General features: G+C 43.9%; 1 protein-coding gene across 1 annotated transcript; it reads left to right on the forward strand.

The window, feature by feature from the left end:
- Positions 1-1,604: 1,604 nt before the first annotated feature.
- Positions 1,605-9,706, forward strand: LOC129705748 (troponin I, fast skeletal muscle-like). The gene is made up of 5 exons (XM_055649525.1): positions 1,605-1,704; positions 1,794-1,925; positions 4,777-4,866; positions 5,598-5,780; positions 9,595-9,706. The coding sequence occupies exons 1-5, from the start codon at positions 1,636-1,638 to the stop codon at positions 9,682-9,684; spliced, it is 564 nt and encodes a 187-aa protein (XP_055505500.1). The 5' UTR covers positions 1,605-1,635; the 3' UTR covers positions 9,685-9,706.
- The last annotated feature ends 2,395 nt before the right edge of the window (positions 9,707-12,101 follow it).

Here is a 12,101-nt window from a genome sequence, read left to right on the forward strand (position 1 = left end):
AGGTACATGGATAGGACAGGTTTGGATGGATATGGACTATGGACCAAGCGCAGGCAAGTGGGACTAGTGTAGCTGGGACATTATTGGCTGGTGTGGGCGAGTTGGGCCGTAGGGCCTGATTCCACACTATATCACTCTTTGTCTCCATGACTATGACTAACCCTATATTAGGTGTGTGAAATATTCCTGTATATCCCCTGGCATGACTAATTTGTCCCAGAGTTATGTGAGTGGTGATCATAGTAACTCTCTGTGCCTTTGGCAAATGATCCACAGGTAGTTTATAGGCAACATCCTACTGGGTGTAGGCTGCATCTGTAATTACAAATGATGAGGGTAAAGACATACATTTTCCACTGCAGACAGTATTATCACATGTGTAATAATAATATTACAACAGCAATAAGCCTAAAAACATTGTACATAGAACAGGACAGCACAGGAACAGGCCCTGCAGCCCACAATGTTCATGTCAAACATGATGCCACATTGAATTGATCTCCTCTGCCCGCATGTGGTCCATATCCCTCCATTCCTTGCATACCCACGTGGCTCTCTTAAACGCCACTATTGTAAAAGTGTTTATGATAGGGCTATGTAGACAAAAAAAACAAAGTGCTGGAGTAACTCAGCAGGTCAGGCAGCATCTCTGAAGAACATGGATAGGTACAACTCCTTTGGTTTAGTTTAGTTTAGAGACACAGCATGGGAACAGGCCCTTCGGCCCACCGAGTCCACGCTGACCATCGATCACCCGTTCACACTAGTTCTATGTTATCCCACTTTCTCATCCACCCCCTCCCTACAGACTAGGAGCAATTTACAGCAGCCAAACTGCAGGTCTTTGGGATGTGGGGGGGGGAGGGGAGGGGGGGGCCAGAGCACCCGGAGGAAACCCACGCGGTCACAGGCAGAACGTGCAAACTCCATACAGACAGCCCCCGTAGTGAGGATTGAACCCGGGGCTCTGGCACTTTGAGTCACCGTGTAATAGAACATTCAGGGAACACTTTATACTTCATGCAGAACACACAATTGTAAGGAGTGAGTGAAACAAATAGCACAGATAAAGAAAAGGACACAAAGTGCTGTAGTAACTCAGCAGGTCAGGCAGCATCTCTAGAGAATATGATTTTCAGTCTGAAGAAGGGTCCCGACCCGAAACGTCACCTATCCATGTCCCATGCGGTCACAGGGAGAACGTGCAAACTCCACACACAGCATCCGAGGTTAGGATCGAACCAAGGACTCAGGCGCTATGAAGCAGCAGCTCTACCAGCTGTACCATTATGCCACCTGAAAGATACAGCATTGAAGCAGGCCCTTTGGCCCGCCCAGTCCTTACTGACCATCGATTACCTGTTCACACTAGTTTTATGTTACCCGACTTTCTCTTACATTCCCTACACACCAGGGGAAATTTGCAGAGGGCCAATTGACCAACGGATCTGCACGTCTTTGGGATGTGGGAGGAAACCAGAGGAACCAACTCTGGATTTTAAAATACTATGGGATTTAGGGCCCAGCTTTGCTCTAGCTGCTGATTTGGAATTTACTGCACAATAACAGCATGTCCCTCTGCTCATGCAGTGATTTACACTAATCTGGCTTCAACTTGCCTTCCGATCCATTCTCATGTTCTCTGTTTATTTATTACAGCAGAAAAAATCCAAGATGACCTCATCTCGTAGAATGCACCTGAAGGTAACCTTTCCAATCGATTGCACACTTTCCCCTTGTCCGTTGTGATTATTTCCCCTGTAACTGAAGGCTTTATCACACTTGTCTTGCAGAGCTTACTGCTTTCACTTGCCAAAAGTGCAATCGAGAAGGAGGAAGCAGATCGGATAACGGAGAAGGAGAGGTACATGGGAGAACATTGCGCACCATTGCAGATTTCCGGGGCTTCCATGGCAGACTTACAGGTTACTTCAACCTAATTTTCTTTAAACAAAATCTAGCTTTGGTGGCTCCTATGAGTCCACAGATGTTATACAAGTATAACATTATCAGGTCAGAAATTACAGTGAATTTGATGTAGCCCAGTCTAGTTTAGCTTAATTTAGAGACACAGCGTGGAAACAGGCCCTTTGGCCCACCGAGTCCACGCCAACAAGCGATCACCACACATTAACACTATCCTACACACACACTGGGAACAATTTACAATTTTGCCAAGCCAATTAACCTAAAAAATCTGCACGTCTTTGGAGTGTGGGAGGAAACCGGAGCTCCCAGAGAAAACCCACGCAGGTCACGGGGAGAATGTATAAATGCCGTGTGGACAGCACCCGTAGTCAGGATCGAACTTGGGTCTTTGAAATTGTAAGGCAGCATCTCTACTGTGCCATCCCCAGTCCATCACACTGACCAGACTCCCCACCATTGACACTTCATGCTGCCTCGAAAAAGCAGCCAACCTAAGTTCACAAGTCATAGGAGCAGAACAAGTCTACTCTGCCATTCTATCATGGCTGTTCCAACTTTTTCTCTTTCATCCCCATTCTTCTGCCTTCTCCCCATAACATTTGACACCCTTATTAATCAAGACCCTTTAAAAATGCACAAAGTCTTGGCTTCCACAGTCGTCTGTGGTAATGAATTCCGCAGATTAATCAAAAAGGCTTGTCCCAGCCCCGGTCGTCTTTCTTCTCCCTGCTCCCGTCAGGCAGAAGCTAGAGAAGATTGAAAGTGCGCATCACCACACTCAGGAACAGCTTCTTCTCTTCTGTATCATTCACCCATTTACACTAATTCCACACTATCCCCATTTCATTCTCCCCATATTCTCATTGTCTCCCTCAACAGATTTTACCACTCATTTTCACACTAGTGATAACTTACAGTGATGTACTAACTCAACAACCATATGCATAGGCTAGGGCACTGTCCGATTCACCTCCACCTCATTGCAGACATTGGACTTTGTCTCTAGAACAGATGTACTACAATGCTGAGAACTATATTCTGCACTCTGTATCTTCCTCTTTGCCGACCTATTGTATTTGTGTTTGGCTTGATCATATGTATGTATAGTATGATCTGATTTTACTGGATAGTACACTACACAAAACCTTGGTACACCTGACAATAATAAACCAAAACATTGGTTGATTTGATTTGATTGGATAGCATGCAAATAAATTATTTTTCACTGTACTGCATGTGGCAATAATAACCTAAATGGCGGCACGGTGGCGCAGCGGTAGAGTTGCTGCCTTACAGCACTTTCAGCGCCAGAGACCCGGGTTCGATCCCGACTACGGGTGCTGTCTGTACGGAGTTTGTACGCTCTCCCCGTGACCACGTGGGTTTTCTCCGAGATCTTCGGTTTCCTCCCTGCACTCCAAAGACGTACAGATTTGTAGGTTAATTGGCTTGGTATAAATGTACATTGCCCCTAGTGTGTGTAGGAGTGTGTTAGTGTGGGGATTACTGGTCGGTGCGGACTCAGTGGACCGAAGGGCCTGTTTCCGCGCTGTATCTCTAAACTAAACTAAACTAAAAAATAAACATTATTGAGTTGATTAAATAGCATACAAATAAAAGATTTTCCCATGTGACAATAATAAACTGAAACCTAAGTGAAAGATTTTAGTTTGGTTGCAAAGATCAATGTGGAAGGAGATTATAGTTTTGAAAAGAATCTTTGTTATCAATGAAAATATTGCTTCATTTATCAATGGTGTTTCTGGAATTTAGTATAAAATGTTCACTTAAAGATCCATGTTCACTTAAAGATCCCTTTCTTCTCAGGATATTACCTTACTTGTAAAATGTAGTTGATAATTAATCATGAGTCACTTACTCCCACATAAAATGTCCATTGGAGATTTTGACTTTGATACTTCACCTGTTCTGAACTCAATTCATTGCAACAACTTACCCCACACACCAACTTAGTCCATAAACATTGTAGTGTCGTGATGGGAGTATCTTCATTATATTCTCGCCGCTCAATGGATCCCCTGTTCAGAAACACTTCCCCCATCTCAAGAAATTGCAGCCATTTTGCAGAAATTGTTATTTTATGCTCCTCTTTTAGTGGGACGTTGGTTAACTGGAGATATAGTGTGAATACGTTTTCAGGTCCTCCTCTGTTGGACATGGTTTTGATTGAAAGAAACAGCATGGAAACTGGCCCTTCGACCCACCAAGCCTATGCCAAACATCGATCATCCGTTCACACTAGTTCCATGTTATCCCACTTTCTTAACCACTCCCCACACACTGGGGACAATTAACAGAGGGCCAATTAACCGCACGTCTTTGGGATGTGGGAAGAAATTGGAGCACCATTGAGAAATAAAAATAGATACAGGAAAATGCAGATTCTGGTTAACTACAAAAAAAGACACAAAGTAGTAACTCACTGGAGTAACTCAGTGGGCCGGGCAGCATCTCTGGAGAACATTTTGGTTTGGGACCTTTCTTCAAACTGAGGAAGGGTCATGTCTTTTTTTTGTCAAACAGCATCTGCTATTCCTTGTTTCTACCGACGAGAAATGTTGTATGACAATTCTTCTTCCACATTTTAATTTCTAGTACTCATTCGCCCATGCCAATATGGAGTGGAAGAATTCACGAAAGCCTTCCCAGTCAAGCGGCTATTTCTCCCCATTTTAGACATTTCTGGTCTTGATCCTATAGCTCCCAACTTGTCCACTAGTTTCAGTAAAAATGAGCGTGTACTTTAAACTGCACTCCAGTTTCAGAATGAAGAACAAGACATTGAGTTAGCACAATGCTAAATATTCTTACTATCTGTCTCAACAGGAGATATGCAAAAAGCTTCATGGCACTATCGATGTGGTTGATGAGGAGAGATATGACATGGAAATCAAAGTTACTAAGACAGCCAAAGAGGTATGATTATCTTTCCTGAATATGTTCAACTTATCTTTCTTCCTTTATGGAGTGGCATTTTGAATGCCAAGGATAGTTCATGGATATGATAGAATATGAGTTGGGACGTTATGTTGCAAATGTACAGGACATTGGTGAGGCCACATTTGAAGTATTGTGTTTAGTCTTGGTCACCCTGTTATAGGAAGGATGTTGTTAAGCTGGAAAGGGTGCGGAGAGGATTTACGAGGATGTTACCAGGACTCGAGGGCCTGAGCCATAAGGAGAGGTTGAGCAGGCTAGGACTTATAGAGGTGTACAAGATCTTAAGAGGATTAGTTTGGGTAAATGCAGTCTTTCATTCAGAGTCGGGGAATCAAGATCTACGGGTTTAAGGTGAGGGGGGTAAAGATACAATAGGCACCTAAGGGGTAACTTTTTTACACAAACGGTGGAATGATAGTTGAGGCAGGTACTACTATCATACCATTTCTGAAACATTTGGACAGGTACATGGATAAGAAAGGTTTGGAGGGATATGGGGCAAATGCAGGTAGGTGGGACTAATGTGGATGGGGCAAGTTGGTCGGCGTTTTGATAGTACCTGCCTCAACTACATCCTATGGCAGTTTGTTCCATACACCCACCATCCTCTGTGTAAAAATGTTGGTTGTAACGTTTGCAGCCGAGATTTTCCTTTGGATTCTATTTAGGTGTAGATGTGCCAACCCTTGAATCTGTCAATGTTGCAGATTGATGACCTGAATCTGAAAGTCTTTGACCTGAAGGGCAAGTTTAAGAGGCCACCCCTCAAGAGAGTGCGCATGTCAGCCGACGCCATGTTGCGTGCACTGCTGGGCTCCAAACACAAGGTGTCCATGGATCTGAGAGCCAACCTGAAGCAGGTGAAGAAAGAGGACACTGAGAAGGAGAAGGTAAGTCATCGCCAACAGAATGCATGGCTGGTCCTTATGGTGCTTGCTCTCATGACACCATCTGTTAACAGGCAACCAAATCATCCTCCCACTAGCTAGTTCATGGTCACAGGTTCTAGAAGCAGAATAAAGCCATTCAGCCCATCAGGTCTACTCCACCATTCAATGTATGAATGAATGAATAAGTTTATTGGCCAAGTATATTCACATACAAGGAATTTGCCTTGGTGCTACACCCGCAAGTAACAACATGACATACGGTTTAAGAAGGAACTGCAGATGCTGCAAGATCAAAGGAAGACAAAAATGCTGGAGAAACTTAGCGGGTGAGGCAGCATCTATGGAGCGCAGGAAATAGGTGAAGCTTTGGGTGGAGACCCTTCTTCAGACTGATGTGGAGGTTGGGAGGGCGGGAACTAGAAAGGAAGAGGCAGAGACAGTGGGCTGTGGGAGAGCTGGGAAGGGGAGAGGAAAGAGGGAGAAAGCAGGAACTACCTGAAATTGGAGGTCAATGTTCATACAGCTGGGGTGTAACTACCCAAGCGAAATACGAGGTGCTGCTCCTCCAATTTACGGTGGGCCTCACTCTGGCCATGTAGGAGGCCCAGGACATAAAGGTCGGATTCGGAATGGGAAGGGGAGTTAAAGTGCTGAGCCACCGGGAGATCAGGTTGGTCATTGTGAACCAAGCGGAGGTGTTGGGCGAAGCGATCGCCAAGCCTACGCTTGGTCTCGCCGATGTAGAGCAGCTGACACCTAGAGCAGCGGATGCAATAGATGAGGTTGGAGGAGGTGCAGGTGAACCTCTGCCGCACCTGGAAAGACTGGTTGGGTCCTTGGATGGAGTCAAGGGGGGAGGTAAGGTGACAAGTGTAGCACTTCCTGTGGTTGCAAGGGAAAGTGCCAGGAGAGGGGGTAGTTTTGGTGGGAAGGGACGAATTGACCAGGGAGTTACGGAGGGAGCGGTCTCTGCGGAAAGCCGAAAGGTGAGGAGACTGGAAGATGTGGGGATCCTGTTGGAGGTGGCGAAAATGTCGGAGGATTACCTGTTGTGAACTGCAGCTGCTGGAAAACCATGACACACAGTGACATTTAGGAATGACACATAAAACATTAATAATAAAACATGATCAATTAAATATGTGAATTAAATAAAAATACCAGAGCAAAAGGAGGCTACAGATTTTTGGTTATTGAGTAGAGCTACTACTCATGGGGAAAAAAGCTGTTTTTATGTCTGGTTTATAATCATGGCTTATCTATCTTTCCATCTCAATCCCATCCTCCTGCCTTCTCCCCATAACCGCTGACACCCGAACTAATCAAGAATCTATCATCTCTGCCCTAAAAATATTCATTGACTTGGCTTCCACAGCCGTCTGCAGCAATGAATTCTACAGATTCACTGCCCTCTGACGGAAGAAGTTCCTCCTCACCTCATCCAGTAGCCCTGAATACCAACTGTTGCCATACATTACAGCACTCGACACAACAGTGGCCAAGTTAGCACACCAATTCCTCCACCTCCTCAGAGGGCTTAGGAAGTTCGGCATGTCCCCAACAATACACACCAACTTCTACAGATGTGCCATAGAAAACATCTTATTGTGATGCATCACAGCTTGGTTTGAGAACAAATCCATCCAAGACCATGTGAAATTGCAGAGAGTTGTGGACATAGCACAGACCATCACTCAAACCAACCTTCCTTCCATCGACTCCATTTATACTTCACACTGTCTCGCCAAGGCCACCAGCATAATCAAGGACCAGTCTTACCCCAGTCACTCCCTCTCCCACCAGGCAAGAGGTACAGGAGCTTGAAAATGTATACAGCGTAAAAAGCGTACCTCACTACAAGTGACCATAAATTAAACTAACTAAACTAACTAACTCCAGATTCAGGGTCAGTTCTTTCCCCCAGCTACTTATCAGGCAAATTAACCATCCTATTACCAACTAGGTAGCGGTCCTCACCTCCCATCTACCTCATAGGAGAGCTTTAAAATATATTTAAATGGACTTTATCTTGCACTAAACCTCATACCCATTATTATGTCTCAATATATTTTAGCCTGCTTGATTGTAATATTGTATGGTCTTTTCGCTGATTTGATAGCACACAACAAAAAACTTTTCACTGTTCCTCTGTACATATGACAATAATAAACTAAACTAAACTAAACATTCACCTCTGACCATATTGAGTTGCAGCAACAATATGGACAGGATAGATTCAGAGGGATATTGGCCAAACAGTGGACATGATGATCCGTGTGGGCAAGGTGGGCCGAAGGGCCTGCTCTATGACCATGACTATATGACTCTGGCTCTGTGACTCTACTGGAATGCACAGTAGCACAGCGGTAAAGCTGCTGCCTTACAGCGCCAGAGACCCGGGTTCGATCCTGACTACGGGTGATGTCTTATGAGGCTCATTTTCCTCCATCGCTCAGTCTTTCAGATTCCAACCATCTTATGGGTAAAAAAAACTTCCTCCTCAGATCCCCTTTCAAACCTCTTACCACTTCATCTCTACCTCAGAAAACAAAGAATTCCACTGCACATCTGTACAAGTGACAATAAAGAACCATTGACTGTTATTGGACTGTGAACCATCCTCACAACAAATAGAGAGCAGTCCTTAGCTACTACATACGTCCTTGGAGACCCTCGGACTATCTTTGATCGGACTTATTGGACTTTATCTTGCACGAACCATTATTCATGTTATTCACTTTATCATATGTATGTACACTGTGGGTGGCTCAATGGTAATCATGTATTGTCTTTCCACTGACTGGTTAGCAGGTAACTAAAGCTTTTCACTGTACCTCGGTGCACGTGACAATAAACAAAACTAAACTAAACTATTGACTTCCCTCTCTAGGTTAGGTTAAAACACAACTTCTGCACCTATCTTGCATATCTCCACAATGATACATCTGATTCAATGATGCTCCTTGTTGTGTGTCCAAAGTCACATCATGGGTGGGATAATTGGTCTTAACACCACAGACAAATAAAGGCTGTTTTACTGGACGGTTCCATCCTATAACAGTTGTTGCTGGAGGAAGAGGTACAGTAACATAATGGTTGATTCATGGATTAAAGACAGAGCTCTGTACCACTAATTCAGAGACACAAGTTCAAATCCCACAACACCTGGAGAATTTCAATTGGAGTCACTAAATGAAATCTGAAACTACTATCTTTATGCCATTGATCACCCCATACACTAGCCCTATCCTACACACTAGGGACAATTTACAATTTCACCAAACCAATTAACCTACAAACCCGCACGTCTTTGGAGTGTGTGAGGAAACTGGAGCACCCAGAGAAAACCCACGTGGTCACAGGGAGAATGTACAAACTCCATACAGACAGCAGCCGTATTCAGGATCGAATCCGAGTCTCTGGCGCTATGAGGCAGCAACTCTACTGCTGCGCCACTGCGCCGCCCCATCTAGGGAAGTACTGGATTCTTGTAAGATCCCATCAAATCCACCTATATCCTTGAGTGAACAGATTTGACACTCTTAAACTGTCTCAGCTTTATGTGAGGACTCTTACCTCCACCAACATGGCTGACTCCCACTGTTCAGGGGCATTTAGGGATGGACACTAGATACTGGCATTGCTCATGACACAAATAAGCGCATATAACATCGACCCAGCTGAGTTAGGTAGAGCTGAGTCAGTGTGAAGTGTGGATGGAATCTTCTACTGATGGAAGCATGTGGTATCAAAGGTCATGTCATCACTTTATGGCATTTCGTTCTATAATGTTTACAAATCGCTCTTTCCTCAGGACCTGCGGGACGTCGGAGACTGGCGTAAGAATATTGAGGAGAAGGCTGGAATGGAAGGCAGGAAGAAGATGTTTGAGGGTGCTGAATAAAAGATCACTCCATAAAACCTCATGCTGTATTGCAGTTCGTGTTTGTAATAAATTATATGTAGGTCAGCTTTGTGCTCAGCTGCATTGGAAATAATCTGTGCTGATTTAGTTAGTTCTGGTTAGGCTAGATGAATAGTATGCCTGTTGGATCCAAATGAGCTTCATCCATTATTTTACTGCCAGGCTTCAAGCCATAGCCCGCTGACGCAGGCCAATAAACATAATCTTCCATTGATTATTGACTTGCCTTTGCCCATTTAATACCAGGAAGCACAAAATGCTGAGGGAATTAGATGGTATTAAACGGAGACAGGGCAACCAGAACATTGGTGAGCAGGTACAATAACCGGCCTTGTCCTTACTGAACAGACTGCAGGAATGTGGAATTAACAAAGCAAAGACCGAGAGAGTTTTGTTAGTTTGTGTACGTGAATCCGTGGTCAAATTATATGAAGGAAGGAAAATAAAGAGAAGGGGAAAAAAATCAGGTTAAAAGAGAGATATAAAGTGGACAAAGAGAAAGCTGAAGCTTCATAAAAGAAAATGCAGTGAATAAGATGGTTATGACTTTCTCTAATGAGTTTAGTTTGTAACAGCCCTGAAAACTGAGTATCCTTATACTGTTCATTGAATTTGTTATGCTGATCAAGGCAATGATTTGCTCTTTCTATTTGGATTGCTACCATCAGCCAAGAATCTGCTCTCAGCTAAGTTAGTGCATCATTTCCATTTAATTCATGGTGAACACTGTAAGCTCAATGTTATTTTGGCAGTAAACTATGGCCCATTATGTATCACCATGCAGCCCCATACATGTCAAGTGTCCTTTACTTTGGAATAACATGAAGGTTATTAACAACTTTGTAGAATTACCAGCAAGAACATTTATTTTATGACCTATGTACTCCAGATCTAAAGCTAAAGTGTAAATAAATTCTTGAAAGCAGGATTGATTTTTTGTTAGTTGTAATTAGTCTGAGGCTTCATTTGGTCACTTTTGCTGCAATTTAGTTTTAGAGATCCAGCACAGAAACACGCCCTTCGGACCACCGTGTCCCCACCGAACATCGCACTCGTTCCATGCTATCCCACTTTTGCATTAATTCCCGACACACCGAGGGCAATCAACCTCCAAACCCGAACGTCTTTGGGATGTGGGAGGAAACTGGAGCACCCAGGGATAACCCATGAGGTCCCAGGGAGAACATGCAAACTCCACTTAGACAGCACCCAAGGTCAGGATTGAACCCGTGTCTCTGGCATTGTGAGGCAGCAGCTCTACCAGCTGCACCACAGTGCCGCCACTGAGGACCTCTTACACTGGCGGTCAATATCTTGACCAACATCCTTGTGCAGTGTTCTCACTACTGCCCCTAGTGTCCATAATCTAGGGGTGATTGGGGTGGGAGTGCCGCTGGGTGCATGTGAGTTGGATAAATGCCTCACTTCACCTCAGCAAGTAGAACAATGAAACTATCAGAACTTCACCTTCCATGCTCTAACCAGCAACCCACTAACAAAATCGGGATTATTTTCCATCCACAAAACATACGACTTCAGGAATGGGTGAAGATTGACAGATTGAACAAAGACCTAGAATCAAACAGTCATACGGCACGGAAACAGGCCCTTCGGCCCAACTTGCCCATGCCGATCAAGATGTCCCATATTTCCCAGTCCTACTTGCCTGCTTTTAGCCCAATATCCCTCCAAACCTTTCCTATCCATGTACCTGTCCAAATTTCTTTTAAATGTCGCAATAGTACCTGCCTCAGCTACCTCTTCTGACAGCTCGTTCCATATACCCACCCTCTGAGTGAAAACGTCACCCATCAGGTTCCTATTAAATCTTGTTCTCTCATCTTAAACATATGTCCTCTGGTGCATGATTCCCCTACTCTGCGTAAGAGACTCTGTGCATTCACCCTATCTATTCTCCTCATTATTTTATACATTGCCTGTAGATTGTGGAGGTAAAACAAAATACCGTGAACATCAGAGTAACAATAATAAAATCTATCAAGGTTTTGCCTGAAAATATTTTCAAATAATTTTTAGAACAAATAAAATAGGTTCTTTGATACAATTAATATGGTCATCCTGCAATGGAGAGCACATTAAACACTTCCATTATCCATGTTTTTATAGCTCCTTTCCCCACCCCTCTTTCTGCCCGCTACCTCCACTCTACTCCAGCAGTAACCCAAGCCAAAACTTAATTCTTAATTGTTATAATTTCTCATGTAAGTTATAATAGTTACTTCAAAGCCAGGAACAACAGAATAAAAGGACATACCTTTAGAAAGATGAGGAGGAATTTCTTCAGTCAAGAAGGTGGTGAGCCTGGGGCTTTCATTGCCACAGACAGTGGTGGAGGCCAAGACATTGAGTGTTTTTAAAATGGCGATTGACAGGTT

Source organism: Leucoraja erinacea, chromosome 18 (genome assembly GCF_028641065.1).
Source record: "Leucoraja erinacea ecotype New England chromosome 18, Leri_hhj_1, whole genome shotgun sequence".
Lineage (NCBI taxonomy): Eukaryota > Metazoa > Chordata > Chondrichthyes > Rajiformes > Rajidae > Leucoraja > Leucoraja erinaceus.

Excerpts from the sequence above, each read along its gene's own strand:
- LOC129705748 (XM_055649525.1), top strand. The coding sequence starts at position 1,636 with ATGTTCTCTGTTTATTTATTACAGCAGAAAAAATCCAAGATGACCTCA. Across the intron at positions 1,926-4,776 it reads CTTCCATGGCAGACTTACAG|GAGATATGCAAAAAGCTTCA; the intron begins GTTACTTCAACC and ends CTGTCTCAACAG. Across the intron at positions 4,867-5,597 it reads TTACTAAGACAGCCAAAGAG|ATTGATGACCTGAATCTGAA; the intron begins GTATGATTATCT and ends TCAATGTTGCAG.